This window comes from Adiantum capillus-veneris, chromosome 11, assembly GCF_014529385.1.
Source record: "Adiantum capillus-veneris isolate H3 chromosome 11, ASM1452938v2, whole genome shotgun sequence".
Classification (NCBI taxonomy): Eukaryota; Viridiplantae; Streptophyta; class Polypodiopsida; order Polypodiales; family Pteridaceae; genus Adiantum; species Adiantum capillus-veneris.
Genome location: NC_140941.1, coordinates 149510708 through 149536530, shown reverse-complemented (window position 1 = coordinate 149536530; position 25823 = coordinate 149510708). Strand labels below are relative to the sequence as shown.

The window sequence follows — 25823 nt, the reverse complement described above, 5'->3', positions numbered from 1 at the left end:
CACTTGGCACTCTGAGGCCAGTTTACTACTTATAGAGAAGGCAAAAACGTGATTTATAGCTGGGAGGCTCATTTTGCAAGTGTCTGTCACAGGTTAAGAGCTATGGAGTGCTTGCTTTCCCTCTTATGCACAGTGCGGTGCCAGGAGTGATGCCCTGCACGCTACGCACTGCCCTCTCTCTCCCCTTTGGCAGTATGTTATGCCCCTCTAGTGGGCTCTTCATTTGACCAATGTACAGTTGTGTGGGTTCATGCGCGATTGCCGAGGCAAGAGCCTCTTGCACAGGTACTGGATTAGCTAGCGGCTAATCCCCCCGCAGGTACAGGTGAATTCGGAGAGGTTTCACGCCAGAAATCTCGTCCGATTCAAAGGGCAAGTAGCCCTACAGGTGCGGGAGCTCGAGGACTTGCTAGGGATGCGACCGGCACGCGAAACGGAGCCCGAAACAGTGAATTACAGCCTGCTGTGTATTTTTGCAGGTTTAGGGTTTTGGCCCTAAACGGACCCTAATACCCCCAGGAGGTTCGGGGACGCAAGGGGACCGCTGTACAGGCGATCTGGAGCATTTTCAGGGCTGAAAACAGAGAATTCAGCGTGCTGCAGATTCTCGCCAGGTTTTGCAAAGTGCCCGTATGCGTCGGGAAAGTCGGTCAATGCGTGGGAATACTGACCGTGAAGGGTTCTAGTACAGTTATGCTGCCGAAATCAGGCTGGAACAGTGGAAATTCAGCCGAGTTTGTGCGGGGCAGCTTGTAGGAACCACAGCGTTTATTCCCTCTTTTGAACAATAAAGAAATACCGAAAGGGGCGCCTAAGTTAGGGGCCAATCTGGTGTCTGTCTACTCATACAGGTGCAATCTAGCAGCCTGTATCCCTCTCCCCTTTGTTGTGTCTTGAAAGTACAGGTAAAATAGACGACTAATAATGGGTGAAAGCTAAATCAAGGTTTGAAGTAAAGTCTACCGCCCTTTTTGGATTGAACAGGCCGGTTTCATGGTTCCATCGACGGGATTAAATCACTTTTTCCCATAGAAGTGAGCCTTGGTCAGTTTTGGGCTTGAAGACACAGGGGATCATAGACCAAACACAGGGAATTGTAATTATGACTGACAGACCAGATGATGTGACTGAAGAGGTTTCCTCTTCACAGGGTCAACAGACACATGAAGTGGGTGAGTCGTCAAGACCACCACAGACTGATGATGATATATTCAGGACCCAGTTGGCTACTGCTGTGGCTATGTTCACACAAGTAATGCAGAATCCGAGGTTTTTAGCCTTTCTGCAACCTCCGGTTCCGTCTCAGCAAGTTGGGTCACTGGATCATATTCAAAAGCCTGTTAAGGCTCGAACACAGGTGATTCATACCGCACAGTCAATGGAAACACCTGTACACTTGACGGAGAACATGCAGTCTCCACAACGTATGCCTAAGGTGCAAGAACAGGTGGCTGAGATGCCAGTTTTTCAAGCTGTACCAATTCAGCCCGCCACCTTTCAGCAGCCTATAGCTGGTTCTAATGGGCAGGGAAGCAACCTACAGGCTATGCAACAGGTCTTCCCACCACCTTCAGTACACCCTGGCTATTTTGGAGGTGGATCGGTATTTCAGAGCATGGCTGGTCATGCACCTGGAAATCAGTTTTATACGCCAGGAACAGTGTTTGCGGGTGCTCAAACGATGATGCCTAACCCCATGTACAGTGTCATGGGTATGCAACCAGGGTTTCAAAGCACTCAGGGACAATTTGGGATGCCACAAGCAAATTTTGGTATGGCTGGAATTACAAATCAGCAGCCAAATATGGCATTTCCAGGTCAAGTTAATAGCGGCCAAGGAACACAAATGAACCCTAATAGTGTTCCCATGTTTCAGTCACTTCCATATGACAATTTAACGCCGCTGGAGAGGCCAACTCCGTACAAAGAAGGTGGCAAAGGAGTGTCATTCACGACCTTTACAGGGTTTGATGACAGGAAGAAGGCTCTTTCATTCCTCCAGCAGTTTGATAAGGCCTATGCAGGGGGAAACTTTACAGAGGCTTCAAAGGTCCGCAAGGCAGCCACTTTCTTGACAGGGAATGCGGGACAATGGTGGACAACTTTATTGCTTCAAGGGCAAGCTCCGTCCACATGGATTTACTTCAAGCAGATTTTTGCAGCAGCATGGTTATCTGATGATTTCGAAGCAGATGTCATGACAGAATGGCACCAGCTTAATGCTGCCACTTGCAGAAATCTGGATGATTACAATCGGAAGTTTTGGAAAGCTCTACTTCCAGTAACTTCCTATAGGTTTGTGCCATTGACAGAACAGATTGAAAAATACTGTTGTGGCCTACCCAAAGGATTGAGAAAACACTGCACGAAGACAAAAGTCACTACTTTGACGCAGCTCATCGAGGTAGCAAACACTGGCAATGGTTTGCTCAAGGGAGAAGATTGTGAATTTAACACTGGCGTCAAGGCAGGATCAGGCAAGAAAAATTCAGCCAAGAAGCACGTTCCCAATGAGGCTCCTAAAGGGACTCGGGAGTCAGCCAACGCAGGGAAAGATAAAGCTACGGCTGAATCAGAAAAAGGACCAGCAAAGAAATGGAAAAGACGTTTTCCTTGCAAGTCAGAAGAGCAAAAGAAGGTATGAGGACAGAGAACAAATGCTTTATATGTGAGCAGCCTGGCCACATTGCTTACAACTGTCCTACAAAGAAAAGGCCAGCTGATTCTGAAGACAAGGAAGACAAGAAAGGAAAGAAGCCCATGGCTGGTCTAGTGCCAGATATGGTGGGCGACAAGCCAAATTCGGATGCAAGTGAGCTTTGCAGAGCATGGGGAAAGGTCAGGGATCAAACAGTGCTTATCTTCTTTGATCCAGGTGCCAAAGCCAACTTTATTTCCCCAGAATTGGCTTCAAAGTTGGGAATCAGACCTGAAGAGATGGGGTATACAGCAGAGGCAGGTTTGGCATGTCCTGGCCATACAGAGGCTGTGACACCCATCATTGGAAAGTTCCGTCTACATATCCAGTCCTATGTAGATGCTGAAGAATTTTACATCATGCCACTGGACGGATGTGATGTGTTGTTAGGTATTCCTTGGTTGTTTCGTGTACAGGGAATCATGGATGCCTACAACAAAAAGATCACTGTACAGAGCAGGGGAAAGACTCACATTCTGGATGTAAAGCTTAAAGGGGAGTCTATTCCTACTGTATCAGCTTCTGCTATTACGTCTGTAATGAAAAAGCATCTTTCTGCGTACTTGGTTTTTGCACGTGAAGTGTTAGATTGTGATGAATCAAATTTATCTGTGCTAGATAAAGAAAGGTCAATGTTTTTACAACAGTATAGTGACTGTTTCTCCGATTCATTACCATCTCAATTACCGCCAGAGAGACCCGAGGACCATGCGATAGATTTGGTGCCAGGCAGTAGCCCACCAAACAAGCCTCCGTACAGGGTTAGTGCGGCTCAGCAGAAAGAGATAATGGGCCAAGTACAGGAGCTGTTAGAAAAAGGGCTGATTCAGCCCAGTTCATCTCCATTCTGTTCTCCAGTATTGTTGGTGCAGAAAAAAGATGGCTCATGGCGTATGTGCATCGACTACCGTGCACTGAACAAGAATACCATCAAGAATAGGTTCCCTATACCTAGAATTGATGATATTATGGACAAATTAGAAGGAGCAGTTATGTTTAGCAGGATAGATCTAAAGAGTGGGTACCATCAGATCCGCATTAGATCAGAGGATGTGCATAAGACTGCTTTTAGAACGACGTTTGGCCTTTACGAATTTTTAGTGATGCCCTTTGGTCTCACAAATGCTCCTGCTACGTTCAATAGGATGATGGACAGAATTTTCCGTCCACACCAGCAGTTTGTTGGTACATTCTTTGATGACATGATAGTCTACTCAAAGAATGAAGAGGAGCATAGGCATCACTTGGCCATTGTGTTCGAAGAGCTACGCAGTCATAGGTTGCTCATCAATGCAAAGAAAAGTGAGTTTTTTCTGGAAGAGATTCACTTTCTGGGACACATTGTCTCAAAGGATGGTGTCAGAATGGATCCTGCAAAAGTTGAAGTGATCAAGTCATGGCCAAATTTGAAGACGGTGCATGATGTCCGAAGCTTTTTGGGACTATGCTCCTATTACAGAAGGTTTATCCGAAATTTCGCTGAGATTGCTTCACCTTTACATGCTCTTCAAAAGAAGGCAGTCACCTTTAGATGGACACAGAAAGAGATTTCAGCTTTTAATCTCTTAAAGGAAAAGATGACTTCAGATCCAGTCATTGTGTTGCCAGATCTTAGGAAGTCATTTGTGGTCCAGTGTGATGCCTGCGGTAGTAGCATTGGTGCAGTGCTAATGCAAGATGGCAAGGTAGTAGCCTATGAGAGCAGAATTTTGCAAGGGCCAGAGATGACCATGCAGGTCTATGAGAAAGAGTTACTGGCTGTGATTCATGCGCTCTTAAGTTGGAAACACTACCTGCTAGGTGCAGACTTTGTTGTCCAAACTGACCATCAGACCTTGCGATACTTCTTGACACAGACAAAGTTATCTGAGAAGCATATGCGATGGGCAAATATCTTGTCCATGTTCCATTTTCAGATTGTGCATGTGGAAGGCAAGAAGAACGTTGTGGCTGATGCCTTGTCAAGGAAGCCACAAATTTCAGCTGTGTCGATTCCTTATCATCATGAACTTGATGATATGAGAGAACAGTATGCAAATGATGAAGATTTTGCAAGGGTCTTCGAGCAACTAATGGATGGACAACGTCATGAACACTATCTTCTTAAAGACGGGTTCATGATGATGCATGGCAGATTGTGTGTCACAAAGCCATTGCGACGCAAAGTTATGGAAGAGAGTCATGTCCCACCGTATGCAGGGCATCGTGGTATCGATGCTACAGTGAAAGCGGTTGAGACATTCTTCTATTGGCCTACATTGAGAAGGGATGTGGATGCCTTTGTGCGAGAATGCCTAATATGCCAAAAGGTCAAGTTTGACAGGCAAAAGGCACCAGGGTTATTGCAACCACTACCTATTCCAGATAAACCATGGGAAAGTATTGCTATGGATTTTATCTTTGATCTTCCAAGAACGCAGACAGGAAATGATGGTATTTGGACCATTATTTGCAGATTCAGCAAACAGGCTCATTTTATTCCTGTCAGGAAGAAGATAAAGCCAGATCAGATGGCACGCTTGTTTATGAGCAATATTTTCAAGTATCATGGCATGCCACAGTCGATTGTTAGCGACCGTGATCCACGCATGACAAGTTTGTTCTGGAGAGGTTTGTTTGAGAATATGGGCACCACGCTCAAATTCTCTTCGTCATTTCATCCTCAAACAGATGGGCAGTCGGAAGAGGCAAATTCTACTGTCCTAGATCTGCTCAAGTGCTATGTGTCAGAGCATAAAGGAAAGTGGGAGCAGTATTTGCCATTGGTGGAGTATGCATACAATAATACAGTGCATTCATCAACTGGCAAGGCACCCTTTGAGATAGTTGAAGGTGGCAAGAAAGTTCCTCCCATACTGCATACAAAGGACAAGATATTTGAAGCAGATAAGTATGTTCAAGACATGGATGAAATGTACAAGAAGGTCAAAGTGGCCTTAGAAAGGACTCAGGCAAAGCAAAAGAAAGCAGCTGATCGTCACCGTCGTGAAGTGGTATATTCACTTGGTGATTGGGTGCTTCTACGGTTTGAAAAGGCAAGGTTAAAGAAGATGAAGGGCAAGGAAAGACTGTTTCCAAAGCTCAGCATGCGTTACTATGGGCCTTTTCAAGTGTGCGACATAATCAGTGATGTTGCATATAGGCTGAAATTGCCTGACAGTTGGAAGATTCACAATGCGTTTCATGTGAGTCTTCTCAGACCCTATGTGGGTGATGTGCCAGAAGCTATTCCAGCTGAAGATCAGCCGGAAGTCGAGGAACTTGACGAGATCTTGGTCCCTGAACAGATTTTGGCACACAAAGAAAGGAAAGTGAAAGGCAAGGTTGCTAGGCGTTACTTGGTAAAGTTCAGAAACTATCCACCAATGGATGCTAAGTGGATGGAAGAAGGTGAACTTGCAGAGTCACCAACTGTGTTATCACTTTACCTGGAAGCCTTCGATTTGCAACCTACCTTGACCCCTTGAGTTTCAAAGCTAAATGGATTGTCAGTGTGACAATGGCTTCTGAAACAAATGATGTACATGGTATTTAAAGTGAGCTCAAATGAAATACCTGTTACATGAATGTTAGAGCTGTACAGATTGTCAGTTTGGCAATTGCTCTTATGGAATGTCCAAAAGTTTGGTTAGTGCTATAGAAGTGAGTATTTCTTGTCAGTCTGTCAAGGATACAGTGATTGCTTCTATTAAAGAGTACATGTGTAACTGCATTCTTAAACTGTCGGTTTGGGTATGCTCGAAAGTGTTACGGGATCCAACGTGTACTATAAGACAGTGGCAAAATGTGCAGCTACCATTTTGTCATTGGAAAGTTAGTGACTCAAAGCAATGGCAGAGTGCGAAGCTACCACTATGTCATTGGGACAGGGTTCACACGCAGGCAATACATGAGTCGACGAGGTGTTGAATACACCAGGGTTGACAATGAGCATGTATGTGTCGTATATGTGTCGACATGTGTTGAATACATCAGTGTTGACAGTAAGCATGGACGACATAGATGCAAACGAGGACGTTTGAGATTTCAAGAGGGGGGTATGTCACCAGCGTGTGACTACTATCTATCCTTTTTGTTGATTTCTTTCTTATTATCTATTTACTTTCACTTTTTGGAAACACCCCTCGGGAAATCTAACTGCCCTGCATTGCATAGCTAGTGTGGAACTGTCCAGAGGGAGTCCAGGCCTGAGGGCAAGAGAGCACTAAGGTTGGACAAGGACTATGGTTAGCCAAGTGGGGTCATTGACTAGCCAAAGTGGAATCCTTTGCTACAGAGGCTACATTTCAGTTTTGGATGTGGCCACAGTGTACAAAGAGGGTCGGATGACCTAGAAAGATATAATGGCAGCATCTCCTAAAATTTAGGGAACTGCTATTTTGGGACCTGAAAATGTCTTCGCGTCATTACGTGCAGTTTGACATGGGGATCATTTTGTTACTCTGTGGCCAAGTCAACAGAGGCTGCAGGTGAGATATTTTTAGACCCGAGGGTCTAAAGCGGGAAAATGCACAAATGAGTGACACTTGGCACTCTGAGGCCAGTTTACTACTTATAGAGAAGGCAAAAACGTGATTTATAGCTGGGAGGCTCATTTTGCAAGTGTCTGTCACAGGTTAAGAGCTATGGAGTGCTTGCTTTCCCTCTTATGCACAGTGCGGTGCCAGGAGTGATGCCCTGCACGCTACGCACTGCCCTCTCTCTCCCCTTTGGCAGTATGTTATGCCCCTCTAGTGGGCTCTTCATTTGACCAATGTACAGTTGTGTGGGTTCATGCGCGATTGCCGAGGCAAGAGCCTCTTGCACAGGTACTGGATTAGCTAGCGGCTAATCCCCCCGCAGGTACAGGTGAATTCGGAGAGGTTTCACGCCAGAAATCTCGTCCGATTCAAAGGGCAAGTAGCCCTACAGGTGCGGGAGCTCGAGGACTTGCTAGGGATGCGACCGGCACGCGAAACGGAGCCCGAAACAGTGAATTACAGCCTGCTGTGTATTTTTGCAGGTTTAGGGTTTTGGCCCTAAACGGACCCTAATACCCCCAGGAGGTTCGGGGACGCAAGGGGACCGCTGTACAGGCGATCTGGAGCATTTTCAGGGCTGAAAACAGAGAATTCAGCGTGCTGCAGATTCTCGCCAGGTTTTGCAAAGTGCCCGTATGCGTCGGGAAAGTCGGTCAATGCGTGGGAATACTGACCGTGAAGGGTTCTAGTACAGTTATGCTGCCGAAATCAGGCTGGAACAGTGGAAATTCAGCCGAGTTTGTGCGGGGCAGCTTGTAGGAACCACAGCGTTTATTCCCTCTTTTGAACAATAAAGAAATACCGAAAGGGGCGCCTAAGTTAGGGGCCAATCTGGTGTCTGTCTACTCATACAGGTGCAATCTAGCAGCCTGTATCCCTCTCCCCTTTGTTGTGTCTTGAAAGTACAGGTAAAATAGACGACTAATAATGGGTGAAAGCTAAATCAAGGTTTGAAGTAAAGTCTACCGCCCTTTTTGGATTGAACAGGCCGGTTTCAATTAGTGACTCTCTTGTCGAAAGAGCCCGCTTGGAGGTTAGCAAGACATCTCCTTTCGAGGTGTCGGGCTTCGCTCCCGGTATGGGCTCTCTCATCACGCAAGAGTGCCCTGATGTTTTGTTCACTGTTCAACAAGCGCCCTTCCGTAGAAAATTTGTAGTCTCCTCTTTCAGGATGTGATATGCTTTTAGGCATTCGATGGTTTCGTGAGTATAACCCTCTCACTGATTGGGTAGCTAATACTTTCAATTTCAATGCCAAGAGTGACTCTCCCATTGTCATTCGTGGGGAGCAAGTTGTTCATTCTTCTCTCTCATTTCTAATGTGCAGGCGAAGCTTGAAAAGAATCAGGAGAAGGAGACTCTCTCAGTCTTGTCTTCTCCAAAGCACGACACACATGATTTGCATGATAAAGATGTGATTGTTCACAAGGATGATGGTTTAGTTGATACTTTGTCTAGTGAAGCTAACCTCATTGCAGATTCGATCAATCACGAAGCACCGATCTTGGCTCTCGAGTCGAGGTCCCAAGAACCCCCACAGGAAGTATTATGTGTGCGCATGATTAGTCAGCACACATTGTTCGAGTGTTTCATTCGTGATGGTTTCCTATATTTTAGTCACCGTCCTTATGTGATCCCTTTTCATAGGCATGCCATATTGTACGATGAACACGATTCACTCATGAATGAGCACGGATGTATGCGGATTACTCATGAAAAGATCAAATGTTTGCATTCAAGGAATTCACATTCCATGTCTCTTCCTTGGCATGACACGGCGAAAGAGCACAAGAAGGATTGAGCATCAAGCATCGGCATTTCCATTAATTTAGATCAGAAAGACAAGTTTCGATTCCATTGTTTGCATGTGTTTGATGAACGGTTTGGCACTCCATCTATATGTTCATCTACATTGCATGCACAGTCTTTAAAGAAGACTAGAATTTTTCCAATCACTTTACATGGAATGGGAATGTTCATGTTTTTGTGTTGGAAGTGGTTTTAGGAATTTTCATCCTTGGAGATTCTTGAAGAAGGTAGATGCATGACTATAGACGAAGTTGAAGCATTGAAGAAGCCACAGATGACTTTGTGTCGCTTTCGGCGCAACCCAAAGAAGCAAGCGTGGCAGACCTTTATGAAGTTCAAGTATCGCATGACCCACGCATCAGAGTGGGTCCGCGAAGAGTCCTTTCCAGGATTCCAAACGTTGTTGGCGATCTCCGTCGACGCCATACAATTCGGTACTAGTACCTCACTTTAAAAAGGAGGGGATGTCACATGCACATCTAACCCTATGTGTACGTGGACAAGCTACTTCATGACAAGGGTTCAGTTAGCTTAGCTTAAGAAGTGTTCTGGCACTTTTGTGAGTCAATTAATAAGTGACTTTGGTAGGAAACTGGGTAGGGAAAATTGGCTAAGGATATCTATAAGAAAACCTAGCGCTAGCAGTTTCTGACAGAAGAGGCAACAGGGACCAAGTGTTCGATAGTGCACCATCTCAACAAGACCCCCGACATGCAACCTAACGTTTTCAGCAACCAAAGACTAGCCAGTGTTTTCAACACTTACAGACCAGCTTAGCGTTTTGTAGTTGCAGATGATGCCTGGCGACAGCAGATCACAGCAGACTCCCTAGCGTTTTTTGCATCAAACAGTAGATCAGCCCAGCGTTTTTGCAATTGTAGACTACCTCTAGCGTTTGCAGATTCCCGCTGACAAAACCCATGATTGCATCAGCATTTTCAGCATTCAGATTCCGTACCATAGCCCCCAAACCTCGCAGATCTAACCTTCCCGCAGCAAATCCTCGCCGCACGATCAGATCAGCCAGAGTTTGCAGATTCAGCCCGCTATTTGCAGATTTCAGCATCTGCGTTTTCAGTGCGCCGTCGTCGCATCGTCGTCACTGACACAGTCAGAATTCAGGAGATACCAGATTTGCAGACTTCAGCCCCTAGCGTTTTCAGTTTTCAGCCCGTCTCGTCGTCGACATCATCAGCAATCCCATTGCATTGTAGAGATTTGTGCAATCGATAGGAGATCGCTCTCGCCATAGAGAGTGGGGCCCTTGAAGGAGGGTTTGACAACTTTTTTGGTGTCGTATTCTTCTCTCTCTATCTCTCAATCTCAGTACCTTCATTCACACTGTCATTCACTTTGTTTGTGATCATTGCACTTTCTCACTAAAGGAACGGAAGGCTCTCCCTTCCGTAAGTAAAAGGAACCCTTGAGCCTAGTTCGGAGCACTCATCTTGAGCAAAGTTCAACATTCACATCCATTGCACCTTACAGGGATCACATTGGGCAGTTCCGTTGACATGCCAAGACTCACACCCTTTCTACAGCTCATAGTGGACATCAATAGTGAGACCAAGTTGATGAGAAGCTACCGCGCTATGCGGCTCTAATGCAAGCTATGATAGCAATCTTCACGAAGCTTCGAAAAGAACACCTTGTATAGGTGTTGCAAAAATTGATGCCCTCTTCCCAATTCTTGGTATTCCTATTATATTGCTACTAGCCCTGACCATGCAATAACACATATCCTAATCCCCACAAGATTTTTTGATATACAAATTAAACGCAATCCATAATCATAATCTATGCAATGCACAAATACAGTATATGCAATCACTGAACAACAAAATATGAGTTGTCACATAAATTGGAACCCGTCTTAGACGTGTGTCCAACCGCTCAGTGTACACATTATGACTCACGGTGTATTGGTCACGACTCATAATGGATCCTTGGAACTGTGACCAACCGTTAAGCCGGTCTAGGATAGAGCAGGTCTTGGACTTGCGTCCAACCATTCAAGATAATTGCCGCAGTGAGTCATGGACTCTATCCAACCGGTGTAACAGGTCAGGGGTAGAGACCCAAGACTATGTCCAACCATACAAGTAACCATTATAACGGGTCATGGACTTGGTCCAACCATCATAACGAGCCTAAGCTGCTCAAAGCAGGTCTCATAAATTCAAAGTCCAGATGAGTATCGCCCAAGTATGGTAGATTGGTTACCTTGTTTCCTTCTAGAGTAACAGGTCTTGAGTTCAAGACTGGTCGGATAGATCTATGAGGTCTATTGGGAATGTTCCTACGAGATTAAAATTCTTCGTTGTCTTCTTCTCACATTCATTGAGTTCCACCCTTTGGGCTGAGTGAACATGCCAAAACACATTTCCTCAATGTGTGCCATGACTTAGCAAACTAGGTCAGCATGCAATGTGGGTGGAATGGCTCAACATGAATGAGTAAATCATGAGCCGCCCTTTTCATTGGTCGCCAAAAAAGAGGTAGCTCTTATGTGCAACCTAAACAATGCCTAAAGATTATTTACCTCGCCCTTTAGCTTGGATGACTCTTCATTAGGCCCTCACCATTCTTCTTCTTCTTCTTCTTCATTTTACAAAAGCCCATGATCACGCGGATGTTTGGGAGGGCACTATGCAAAGGATGGAGTCCGTAGAACTCAAGGGTGCTGGAAACAAGTTCATCAAAAGATTAAGATAGCATTGTAACTATGGAGGCTTCTTTTAATTGAGATTTGTCCATCCATTCGGCCCCCTACTTGTTCCCTTCCTTTGTAGATGTCCTCTTTTTGGAGAGGACACAGATCTGGTGTCTTTTGGAGGTGACAAGGACGGACTGGAGATGGAGGATCAACATGATATTGTGGATGCAAGACTCGAGTAATACAAATATATAATTGCTTTTTCCTTAGAAGAGGCATTGGCTGCATTGAGGATTGACAAAATCAATTGGAATAAGACTTTTGATATTTTGATTTGTAATGCTCCTCGAAGGCTTCAACAATAAATGCCGAGGATGATTCACTTGATAGCAGCCCCTCAAAGATTTGTAGATATCTCAGCAAGGTTGCATCCGTACAACGTACGGATAGGTCCGTACAGTACAGCCGTACAATACAAATCCGTACGTATGGATAGGGATCCGTACGGATGCTTTTTTTCAAAGAAAAAAAAATCGTGCATTGTGAGGTTTGCATAACTTATTAGAGTCAGGACTTCATACTTCAGTCTTGGATTATCATTATATACTTTTTTTTTATGCTCTTAGTTTTATGAGACCATGACATGAGACATTTGACACTGTTTGGCTCTTTTTTGCTTCTCACCTTTCCTTAGCAGATAGAGAGCTTGTGATCAATCAGGTTTTATTGATCAAGGCATGGTATTGTGCATTCTATTGGGTGTTGCAATTGTAAATTTCATCCAAATCAAGGCAAGAACTTCAAAACTTCCTCTGAGCTGGCTTTGATGGCACCAATGATACTAGCAATTGGTTAGCTTGGCAAAATAGTAGTATTGCCATAATTGTTAGACTTACACCACTAAGTTGTTTCAAAGGTCTAGGGCATACATGTACGGCTAGTGTACCTCCGAGCTGGCCACCCTTTGCATATTCATTTAGACTGCACTGTTCGGCCGCCCACCTTGTACTGGGCGCCCTATATCATTTTTTCTTGTTGGGTCGTGAGGGATTTTTCCTTGCATTGCCCTAACTCCCCTTGGGCACCTATATATGGGGCCAGGGGAGGCACCCACAGATATTGTAAGATGCAGCGGAAGTGAATGTTGAACTTTGCTCAAGATGACTGCTCCGAACTGTGCTCAAGGGTTCCTTTTACTTACGGAAGGGAGAGCCTTCCGTTCCTTTAGTGACAGAGTGTAAGTGATCACAAACAAAGTGGATAAACACTGTGAATGAAGATACTGAGATTGAGATTGAGAGAGAGAGAGAGAGAGAGAGAGAGAGAAGAATACGACACCAGAATGTTGTTAACCCTCCTCCGAAGGCCCCACTCTCTATGGCGAGAGCGGTCTACTATTAATTGCACAAATCTCTACAATGCTTTGGGACTTGCCGACGATGAGACGACAACGAGACAGGCTGAAATCTGAAACGCCAAGGGCTGAAATCTACAGATCTTTATCTGTTGAATTCTATGTCGGTGACAACGGCGATGACGACGATGCAACGACAACGCGCTGAAAATGCAGATGCTGAAATCTGTGTTTTCCGGGCTGAAACTGCAAACTACGCTGGATATGACCGTGCGGCGAGAATCTGCTGCGGGAAGGTGAGACCTACGAGGTTTGGGACTTGTGGTGCGGAGTCTTGATGCTGAAAACTGAAAACGTTGGTGCCTATGGGGGTCTTGTCGCGAAGAATCTGAGATGTTCTGCAAATGCAAAAACGCTTGGGCTGATTCCTGTCCTGCAGTGGAAACGCTAGTGATCTACTGTGTCTGGCAATGCCGGGGCTGATCTGCAATGCAAAAACGCCAGGCTTGGAGATGGCTGAAAAACCCTAGGTCTGCAAGTTGCAAAACGCTAGGTTTGCTGGGGGGGGGGGGGGGGGGGGGGGGGGGGGAAGGTGTTTGTTGAGCCTTGGTTCCTACTGCCTCTTCTGCCAGAAAGTGCTATCGCTAGCTTTACTTATATACTTGCTTGCTAAAATTGCCCTACCCAGTTCCCAACAAAAGTCACTTAAAAGTAATAAGTGAAAATTGGCTAAAATAGGGAAAATAGGTCTATGCACTGTAAAAATGCTCCTAATGGGTTATGATGGGAATCTGATGGTCATGTTGTGTGCAACCAGAGGATATGCATCTACTCTAAGTGCCTGGACATGCACGGTCTGCGGACAGACTCACAGAAGTGCCAGAACACTTCCTAAGCTAATTGAATTGAACTGCACTGAACCCTTGTCATGAAGTAGCGTGTCCACGTACACATAGGGTTAGATGTGCACGTGACAAATATACATTTGATACGTTGTATTGCAGGGTTTTCTGCTCTTGTAGTCAGTGGAGGACCAATCGCCCCCTTTCCCCATCTCTGGTGTTTGTGTTCTCTCTCTCTCTCTCTCTCTCTCTCTCTCTCTCTCTCTCTCTCTCTCTCTCTCTCTCTCTCTCTCTCTCTCTCTCTCTCTCGCACTCACATGGTATCAATCGCCAGCGTTGAGGGCGCATCACCAACAGCATCGGTTCCCCCTCCCAAGAGGCAGATCTGCCAATGATCAGATTTCAGCCAGGTTCACGTCAGCTCTCGGTGAGCTTTTGTCACCGAGACTTCTCTCCCACCTGCGTTTTTGGCTTTTCATCAGATGGCAATCATCATCCCCATCCCCCCCCCCCCAAGCGCTAGACTCCTGGGAGTGTTATGTCGCCAGGATTCCTTCCCCCCTTGATCTGCGTTTGGGCTGCCTTTTGCGTTTTTCTCAGAGGGGGCCTGCGTTTTTGGAGCCTTCTCCTTACAGGCTGCTGTTCATGCGATTTCAGCAGGAGGGCAGCGTTTGCTTCTGGTCCACCCCGGTCTTGCCCTCACCCAATCGGTTCGGCATCCGGTACCTTACCGGCCCCGATCCTCTTCATTCCATACAGTATACAGCCAGGTTATACTGCTGTTTTCTCTGTTTACAGCCTACAGGAACAGTGACTTTGATTCACCACCATCTCCAGACCCTCTGCACCGCTCCAGACCCTACCGCGAGGGTACGAGCACGCTGAAAATCGCTGAACAGCAGCGTTTTCATCACCTCGCAGTTGCATTTTTGGGTGGACAGCAGCCACTTGGCTTGTGTTTACCTCCTGCCAAGACACCATCCAGTGGTGGTCCATGCGGTCTCTCGGTGACTACTGCAGTACACGGTATCTTCGACATCGGCTTGATCATCTGCAGGCATATGATCCTTGAAAAATCCATTCATTCCAGCCCTCATTCGGCGGTTGCGCACTCCAGAGGGGGTGGTGACTTGTGGTTTGCTATGGACACACCTATGCACTCATCAGAGGAATTCACACGAGATATGGCCATGCTCATGGCCTATGGGATTCCGTCGTTCCCAAAGAGAACACCACCATCTTTGGTGGACAGACACTTACCACTTGACCTCGACACGTCAGATCACTTGCTTACACATGAGCATCTACATGGACTTAGGGAGAAGATCTTGGATCTCTTCTTGGACAAGTTCATTGCTTGGATCTACAGATTGGAGTGGGACTTCAGTGCTTTGGACTCTCTTGGAGAGTTTACACGCGAGATGCAGGAGATCAAGCATAATTACAAAACTACACTCAGAGTCACCCGGAGAGTTTACCCGCGAGATGCAGGAGATCAAGCATAATTACGAAACTACACTCGAAGTCACCCGGAGCTTGGCTTGGATGGTAGTGCAGTTGCTCTTCTACACTCTTGATCATTTGGATTGCTACCTTCACAGTTGCTTACACTCACCCTCGGTAACCTTACAACAGACTTATCCCCCGACCTGGGAAGTAGGCCACTCCCAGGTCATTCACATTGAGAGCCACACCGAGATGCGATGTGGTGGCGTTGTTGGCACGGATTTCTGTTTTGGTTGACACTGGAGGATTTGGAAGCAGGAGATACATGCAAGACGGCGCAGACAGATTGGTCTGGCCTTTCCTCTTCTCAAAGGTTATTCACAGCGTAGACTGCTCAGTCTAGCTTCCCTTTCTATAGGATGATCACGGTGCAGATAGCTTAGTCCTACCACACCTCTTCTCATAGGCCCTTCACAGCGCGGACTGATGAGTATGGCTTTCCCCTCATCTTCGATTACCCTACCAACTTACAAGACACCATCCGATGGTGGTCCGCGCGGTCTATCGGTGACTTGCAGCTTTCGGTAGCTTCTACAGTGCAAATTGTTTAGTCTGGCTTTCCTTGTTTCGGAGGACGTTTACGGTGCAGATTGCTACATCTGGCCTTCTTGGAGTTTTACACAACTTAGCCACCTAGCCACACTAGGTTACAGGTTCATGCATTGACAGGCTTCTGGTCATTCTCATGACAGTTCCTGGGCTTCCCCATTTTCTCCACACGGTTTGACTACAGACACCACATATCCTATTGGGCAAGACACTTGTACGTCTATTGGCACTTCTTTTACGACAAGGAGTTGTTTTTACACTCAGTTCGGGACGACCACGCAATATCTTCACCCTGCATTAGCGGAGTACAGCAATTTGCTACACTGCTCGTGATGGCACTTTACCATGGAGATCTCTTGGAGGTTGAGACACCCCAGACTGTTGCTACACCCATGGAGTATTCTTCAGTGGACATGGCAGCAGACATCTTCATCATTTGCCTCACATCTTCGGCTTCACACAGTTTGTTCAGCATCAGGTACTGAGAGGGGGTGTTAGATTTACACCACTCTGCTACTTCACAGGTCTAGGATGTATATGTATGGCTAGTGTGCTTTCGGGCTGACCACCCTTTGCATATGCATTTAGACTACACTGTCCGGCCGCCCACCTTGTACCGGGCACCCTAATATCATTTTTTCTTTTGGGGTCGTGAGGGATTTTTCCTTGCATTGCCCTACCTCCCCTTGGGCACCTATATATGGGGCCAGGGGGGCCACCCACAAATATACATCTGATACGTTGTATTGCAGGGTCTTCTGCTCTGGTAGTCAGTGGGGGGCTGATCGCCCCCTTTCCCCATCTGGCATTTTGTGTTCTCTCTCTCTCTCTCTCTCTCTCTCTCTCTCTCTCTCTCTCACACACACACACACACACACACACACACAATAATTTAGAGTGTGGATTGGGCATTATTGATAGGGAGATCCAGAGTAGATCACTCTTAACCAAGCTCATTGTTATGGGTATATCTATTATCTCTAGTAGATGAGCCTTGGAAATATTTATCAGAATGCAGCTTTATTACACTTTTTTGACAAATGCATACTTCAATTTTGGAATAAATGGCGCTTTTCATGCAAGTCAATATCATCAAAAGAGTCAATTAGAACTTACTTGCGCACCATGTCTATGAGCTGTATTGACCCAGCAGGGAGGAGGAAGGGTAACAAGAGAGTGGGAGAAGTAAACAAAGATGTCAATGAGATGCCAATGCCAGATGGAGTAGGTGTCACTGTTGGGGCTTCCCTGCACCCATCTGTCGTCCTGATAGCCGCCCTGCATGTCGTGACAGACCAGGAGACGAGGCCTCTGTGAAGTGCGGGTAGCGGTACGCTTAAGGGGCACGCTACTCTTGTTGAAGGGGAAATGAAAGGAGTCTAAGTAGCTCAACTCCTCCAGCTCGTCCAGAGTTTTCAGAGGGTACGACTCCGGCAACGCAGGCTGCAAGCGCCCATCGACGCCTTGACGACCTTTCCCCATCGCTGCATTCTGCATTCCGAGCTTCCACAATCGTATGACGCTCTTGGCGAGCCACTTTGCGAGGGATCTGACTCTATGGCATTTGTGTAGGAACATTTGGGAAATAGTTCAATCGCCCATTAGGCCTACCCATGATGTAGGAGCATTGTGTCAAAGTTCAGCGGCCAGCCTAGGAACATAGTAGTGAGGAGCATTGCTTCAAAGTTCGGCTTCCGCTGACGTAGTACATTCTAAGGCTCGGTTCACACTGTGACACGCAGCACTGTTTCTTGCAGGTGCACCAATGACAAAACGCCCCTAAATTGAGGCAATTTAGACTGCGCATCCGCCTCTCCTAGCAACGCTTCGTTGCCATGCTGATTCACACCCAAGAGGTCTATTTGAAGTTCTGACCTACCCACCACTACCCATGGCTTGTGCTCACTTCCAATAGCTAATAACACCACTCTACAAATTGCAGCTACGTGTTTTTCCGCAACTATGTGTGAATGACATAGTGAACAATCCAAGCATTCAAAGTGCTTCCAAGTGGGCACATGTTGTCGTACAAGTGTGGTGTGTGTGTGTGTGTGTGTGTGTGTGTGTGTGCGTGTGTGTGTCTTTGGGGGCCGCCCGGGGGGAGGGAGGAGATGTCACCCATCTTATGGTGAGTCCGAGAAACTTTCTCTTTTTTCCTCCAATATAAGAGCACCATCTCACAAAAACATCCAAGTTCAAATCTTGCCTACTAGTCGTGTCTTGCTACAATTTTGTGGTAATGGTAATATTGATTCCGTTAAGTAGTAAAATAGTAGTCCACTGCAAGAAGGGAAACTACTAAAGATGAGTATAGAACATGAACATTCCAACTCTCCACAAAAAAGGTTGAATTTTCATGGTTTTAATGTAATATCCATTCTTGTAATCCCAAGAGAAAAGTGAATACTAAGAGCATCACTACATTTAATAGTATTAGCTCCCTTAAAATTATTAAAAAGAAATCAGTTTTACATGACTATGTTTAAATAGATTTTTCTTTATATTGCAAATACCACTAGTACGTAGGGGGACCCGGCTCTACTATGACACAACTTTTAACATTTCTACAAGTCCACATACTAAAACAAATATCTAATAAGGCACTGTAACGTGAAGCATAGTTAATAATTAATTTATGGGGTACCTATGCCTCATGCACGGTCTCACAGATGCATCATTTATTCGTCATGTGTAAATATGCAAGTCGTTTTGTAACTATGCCTATTTTGACATAGTTGCACTAGTTACCGCATTACCAAAACCTAGGCTCAAGCACCACAAACCTAATGTGATGTGTTTTCGAGAACAACGTAGATTGGACTCTAGATGACTTCCCCAAGTGGTAAGGCACTTCCAAGAAGTTAAATGGCTACGATATTGGCTTTGATGTACCATGTGACATTATGAAATAAAAACAACAATATTTCATTTAAAAAGTTCATCGATGACTACAACACGTTGAGGTTTAAACTTTAGGGTGGGTGCTCTCACTATGTCACCACCACTCTGATAGACAAAGCTGAGGTGGAGGAGCTTGGCCATCAGCGCGAGAAGTCCAAAGCAAACATTGTCCAATGGGCTAATCAAACGAGACAGCACAGCAAAAGAACATAGGCTAATTGCAATCAGGTGGGGGTGACCCCTCAAATGCAACATGGTTCAAGCAAATATGGCCTAGAATCTCAACTCAAGCTTGTCCTTCACTTTGTGTGACAATTAAAGGTGAAATCGAGGCTTGTGATTGGCATAGTTCATTGCGTTGTGTGACCTTCCACCCTTGTTTGGCATGGCCTTAAGTTTACGTTCACATTGCACGTGTTCTTGAGCCCCTTGAGAATGGTTTTAAACTTGGAGACAACATGATTTCGTGCAGATTTTTTGCCAGCCCGATTCACACACGTGTTCCAACGCCTACGATGGGCCTCTCTCTCTCTCTCTCTCTCTCTCTCTCTCTCTCTCTCTCTCTCTCTCTCTCTCTCTCTCTCTCTCTCTCTCTCTCTCAGGAAGTTTGTACATGTATTTGCATATTAAACAAGATTCTCATGGCTTTTTCTCTCATGTTAGTCATGTAGGTTCATAGTGTCTTGCATCATTTCACGTAAATAGGCAAGGATCTAGTGAAGTGATGAATACATAGCTACATTTCTCGTGCTCCATGCCAGAAGAACCATAGTGTAAAAGATGTGAGACACAAAACCATATTATGGTCCTCGGACTTGAGAACTCCAAAGGTATCATTAAACATGGTGACCTTGACAACCCATGATTCCTACCATCAAAACCTAGCCCATCTCCACCATTGTGCAACATGTCTATAGTACCACAACATATGTTTCAAGGTTTCAAGTTTTCCACACCTAGGGCATTTGCAATTCCCAAGACTGTTCTTATGCATGTTCTCAATTGTAGGAAGACCACCAACTACTATTCTATGCCATAAAACTTTGAATTTAAAAAATACATCTAGAATCCTTATACACTAAAAACCAAAATCCTACATCTTTTTGCATTCCCTAATGCTTATTACATTTGTTGGGTAATAGAGAATCTGACAATAGCAAGAAGTAAAGTTCTCTAGTTTTAGTTGTCCATTGAGTGTTCATCAAAGTTGGAAATGCCCAATTCCGATACTATCTTCCTCTATTGTAGTAGCACATACCTGTAGATAAAAAACTGATGTACAAAGTAAATGACATGGTATTATGCATCCCAAGTGTATTTTGAATTGTCTCTTAGCTACCAAAATAGTTTGAAAGGTTTGCTAAAGTCCAATGTTTGATAGATGAAGTTAATGCCCTTTCTATGTAGAGAAAGGGCCTTCCTTTCCAAATGCAAAGCAGGTGGAACCTTAAAGACAAAGCTCCAAAAAATATTATCAACTCCTCATGAATTTCATGTGTATCTGATCCTACCATTCCATATAAGCTTCAAGAATACGTGTTTCCATGACTGAGCCAACATGATGGATACATCAAAACTAGTTTTAATGGGCACTGCAATGAACAATTCATCCCAAGATGATAGCAGCAAAGTGCCATGATAATATGTTATTGATGCATGAGTTAATTATCGCAATCAAACGGTTGAGGTGTCCAACATGCATTTACTGAAGGTAGCCCTACTAGCATATGCATGTTCATGCAGATTCAAAATGCCCACTCCTCACATTTGAGTAGGATATGCTAGTTGATACCATGCAGCCCGAGTGGTGCTAGCGGCAGATTTACATCCCCACAAGAACTTACTTATCTACCATGAAAATTTAGAAAGATTTTGTTTGAAGTGGTCAAGCACAAAAATAAAGTACAAGATATAAGAAATTAGAATGATGTGTATTATCGTGAATTGTACATGGATTGGCCATTCTTCACAATGCCAAGAAGCAATTTTAGCATATAACCAAGACTAAATATTTATACTTTTATGGACTCCTTTCTCTTTCTCCACTTTTAGGGCATTCTCTCTCTCTCTCTCTCTCTCTCTCTCTCTCTCTCTCTCTCTCTCTCTCTCTCTCTCTCTCTCTCTCTCTCTCTCTCTCTCTCTCTCTCTCTCTCTCTCTCTCTCTCTCTCTCTCTCTCTCAAGTTTAGTAGATTGGTTATGCCATTTTGATCTTGAATAACAGGTCTTGAGTTCAACTCTCCTCGTCAAATAGATCTTTAAGGTCTCTTGGGATAGTTTCCTATGACGTTAAAATACTCTTCTTCTTATCTCTCTCTCTCTCTCTCTCTCTCTCTCTCTCTCTCTCTCTCTCTCTCTCTCACACACACACACACACACACACACACACACACACACACACACACACAAGACCAATGTAAATTTCTTAGATAGTCATGTGTGCTTTTGCATATATACATATTTGTATAACACTATGAGCCTTTCCTTCATGAGTTGAGGTATGGAAAGAGCATTTTGAGGGAGCTTTTTCAGATTTTTGCTCAACTGAGCAAAAATAAAAGAAAATCTCCCCCAAAAAGGAGCCAAAAAGATCCGTTTTGGAGCGAACTTTTAAGAGGGACTCTCTCTCTCTCTCTCTCTCTCTCTCTCTATATATATATATATATATATATAAATATTATATTCCTCTCTCCCCCCTTCTTGCTCTCTCTCTCTCTCTCTCTCTCTCTCTCTCTCTCTCTCATGCTCATGCTCACGGTCAAGTGGGCGCCCACTTGAACATGAGCATGTGAGGGAGAGAGGGAGAGAGAGAGGTATTCCATTATGCAAACTGGTTGCTAAGCTATATATATTTCTCTCTCCCCCTAGCTCCCACTTACACCAATTCGTGTTGTTGTAGCTTCTCGCATCCGATGTTTGAATCTGAGTTACAAACCACGAAGATGCAGGTACAAACATATAGAGGGAGCACACATGATACATATATTAGACAAGAGAGAGTTTTACTTCTATGTATGATTTAGTGTCCGCATCTCCTCTAGCACAGAGAGCAGCTCATTACTATTCAATTTCTCCCCCCATTTTCATGCACCACTGCTCCCATAACCATCTGCTTTGTAAGATTTCATTGCAAGTGCCTCGGTCCCGTCACTGGGCTTTTAGACAACACACGTGACACAAGCTCTCTAGTTTGTCTGATTGATGATTGCAAAACGTCCAGTTCTAATCAGCCAGTAAGTAATAGACAGTGCATTGACACTCTCAAAGAAGAATTGGACAATTGTCACAATGAAAGCAACTAAGTGTTCCATTTTCGGAGCTAAACGTACCAGCAGAAGCAATTGATGTTAGTAATTTTCCATTCCAAGAATCTCGTTTAGCAACCCGTTTACTGCATTTATTGAGCACAAGCTATTCTTACAAATGAGGTGCCCACCACATTTACTTCTCTTTATCAATGCTAGATACCTCATTCTAGACTGAACAGGCTTAACCCAGCAGTGGCCATCATACTTCTGATCCATTCCCATAATTTTTGGAAAGCCATATGGCACATCGTCTAGCTCATAAATGCAGTCCCCATTGTATATTTGAGGAACTTCATCAACACGTCTCTTGATTGAACATCTAGAGATCATTCGACTTAATTTGGGGTACTTATGGCTATTCAATGCAATATACTCTAATGTACTTTGTGTTATTTCCAATTGCTCAAATTTTACTCTTTTTTTAGTCATTCAGTTATGTTCCTCACTTAAGTTGCCTGCCTTTTCTTCATCACATGCAGGAAAGGAACCATCCGTCTTACCAAATGAAATTTTAGCAGACCTTTCTCCTTGTTCTTCAATGGCACTGTCAGACAATTCTACAATTTCCACCTTCTGTGTTGACGCTAATTTCACACTATCGTGCATGACCAATAGAAACCTTGAAGACAAGGTTGAATCCAACACAAAGTGAAATTGTTAATTTACTTGCACACCATCTGCCACCTGCGTTTGAATGTCTCCATCCAGAGTTGAAATGATGGCAAACATCTTACTGTCACCACAACCTCAATAGTCCACAGAATTCACCATCGAATATCTTGTTGGGCAATCAATCAACAAGGGGACAATGCCAATAGTATTTAAAAATAAACTCACCTTGCTCAATGATGATGAAGCCATTGCCTAACAAATCAAGCAGATAGCTGTGTGCGTATATGTGAATTTCCAAGCTAACCCCATATCATATATTTATAGGCATCCAAGACACTCTATATATCTATCTCCCTCACCATGTCTACCTCACACTCTAAATATAATTAACACTCCTACTTGTTGAGGCCAATCTATTTTTTTCTTCTACCTCACACTCTAAATATAACTAACACTCCTGCTTGTTGAACCCAATCTATTTTTTTTGCAAAATATGCTTTGTTATTTATCTTAAAATTTTGCTAAAAACACTCTGGAGTTATTTGTAGTCCAACTTCTCACTAAAATGCCCCTTGAATTCGGCACTACTTTGGCATAAATCCCCAAAATACATCCCAATTGTCCATAACCTCCAAAACAACCCTAGAGTGGTTTTTTTTTTCCAAACAGATAAAAATTTGATTCTTTTGATAAGAAGACTGATTGTCTATCATTAAGAACCTATTTCTCACCACAATCAATGACAAAATATGGGGTTTGCTTTTTAAATTTTTGAAATTTGAGGGGTATTCTTGGAATATCCACAAATTACAGTTGTTTTTAATTTTTTAATCATTTTATTCCTTTTATTGAGAGCCTAGCATGTTATTTGTTACAAATAACCTTCCCAAAAAGGCAATCAATTCTATAAACAAAGAAGCAATTCATCTCCAAAACCTACATAGACAGCTCAAATTCTAGTTATAGAATATTGTAATCATAGGCAATCAATCTTCTTATGAAAACATACAAATTTTGTCATCTTTTTAGAAATTTACTCTACAACCGGGGGTATTTTTGTTTGTTTGGAATATTTGAAAGGCATTATGGGAATTAATGACAAAATATGGGTGGAAATTTGATTTTTTTTAAAATCTGAGGTGTGTCTTGGGAATTTCCACAAATTAGAGGGGTTTTCTGGTAATTTTCCAACTCTTTATCCTTTCTTGACAATTGAGATTCTTTATTTGAGAGCTTAACATGATATTTTAAACGAATAACCTCCCAAAACAGGCAATTATTTCTAAAAATAATGAAGCTACTCATCTTCAAAGCCTACATAAACAGCTCATATTCTAGTTTTAGCATCTTGTATCGATATACAATCATTCTTTTTCTGAAAATCAACAATTTATTTTATCTTTTTTAAAAATTACTATCACAACCAGTGGTATTTTGTATTTTATGGAAAATTTGAGGGGCATTTTGGGAATAAATGACAAAATATGTGGGGTATTTTGTAAATTTTCATTAGAGGGGTACTTTTGGAATTTCCACAAATTAGAGGGGTTTTTTGGTTATTTTTTCAAATCTTTATCCATACTTGACAATTGAGATCATTGTTTTGGGAGCTTAGCATGTTACTTGTCACAAATCACCTCCCAAAAAGGAAATTATTGATGAAAATAATAAAGCACTTCATCTCCAAAGCCTACATAAGCAGCTCATATTTTAGATTTAGTATCTTGTTTTGATAGACAATCAGTCTTCTTATGAAAACATACAATTTGTTTTAGCTTTAAAGAATTTAAATCTCACAACCAGAGGTATTTTGGATTTTATGGAAAATTTGAGGGTCATTTTGGGAATCAATAACAAAATATGTGGGGTATTTTGTAAATTTTCAAAATTAGAGGGGTAGTCTTGGAATTTCCACAAATTAGAGGGGTTTTCTTGTTATTATTCCTAGTCTTTTTCCATGCTTGACAATTGAGATTTTTTGGTTATTATTCCAAGCCTTTTTCCATGCTTGACAATTGAGATTTTGTGGTTACTATTCCTAAACCTTTTGTCATGCTTGAATTCAACAATATGAGGGCAGCCAACCAAGTGGTGGCCTCACATTTGCAACAAAATGTAGGTAGGAACTTCAAGCAAGTGGCGGCCTCACAATATAATATTAGAGATCATGTCTGTATCTGTTGAGGCGCTAGCACTTAGGTCACTGAATGTGTGTGTTTGATTTTAATGCGCCAGCGATGGGTTTTATTTTGCCTTGAGGCGCTAGCGCTCAGGCGGGCTGGTGCAGGCCTTCGTGAGCTTTTATGCTGAGAACAGAGAGGGAGAGCGCCTTGAGGTTGAGCCTTCGTGAGCTTTTATGCTAAGAACAGAGAGGGAGAGCGCCTTGGGGTTGAGGTGCTAGCGCTCAGACAATCAAGATTTTGGAGCATATTATAAGGTTCGTGACAAACTTTTGATGTCTTATGATCATTTCACTATTTCTTTCCAGTACTAATGGTCGCATGTCTGGTAGTTAGTTTAATTATATCGCTGTTTGAACAAGGACACGGGTTTGCCTGACTGCTTTTGCATTCTAGTGACATAGCTATGTATGATGTAGTATAGTTATGTGATTGCAATCATTCCCTCCATAGGTTGTTTCTTGATATTGCTTGCTTGTAAGGTGTGCATTTAACTTTCCTCTTTAGTTGAATGCTCTTAATCTGCATGTAATAGGCTTTTCAATTCACTCTCGTATTTTGACGATGATGTTTTATTGACAATAGACGTCCTTTAATTTGTCACTAACAAAAGTACTGAATAAATTTTTTCGAAAAAGTGGCTTTTTGCAAGCTTGCATTCTGACTTGAGAGCAATAACAACTATTCAATAGTAGAAATGAGGGCACACTGTCAAATTTAATACTATGTGTGAGGACACTCTAAAGACCATATCTTTTATAATAAAGAAAGCTGCAACCCTAGAAATTTAGATAACTCCCTGTTTGAAAGCTTTTTTGAGCTTTCATATTTTTCTGCATAGAAAGAGAGTTTACTGCTTTGAAGTAAACCTGGTGTTCTTTCGGCTGACC

The 25823-nt window shown here is 43.6% G+C and overlaps 1 protein-coding gene across 2 annotated transcripts in view; it reads right to left on the bottom strand.

The window, feature by feature from the left end:
• The window catches only part of LOC147448208 (cytosolic endo-beta-N-acetylglucosaminidase 1-like), a 70535-nt gene extending 52963 nt beyond the window's left edge, over positions 1 to 17572 (bottom strand). Inside the window, exon 1 of one of the 2 annotated variants that reach the window (XM_086524089.1) lies at positions 17051 to 17572. In XM_086524089.1, coding sequence (XP_086380215.1) covers positions 17051 to 17512 — 462 coding nt within the window. In that variant the 5' untranslated portion in view covers positions 17513 to 17572. The remainder of the gene's footprint in view (positions 1 to 17050) is intronic. The other variant, XM_086524087.1, reaches the window with a different exon arrangement.
• Between the last annotated feature and the right edge of the window lie 8251 nt (positions 17573 to 25823).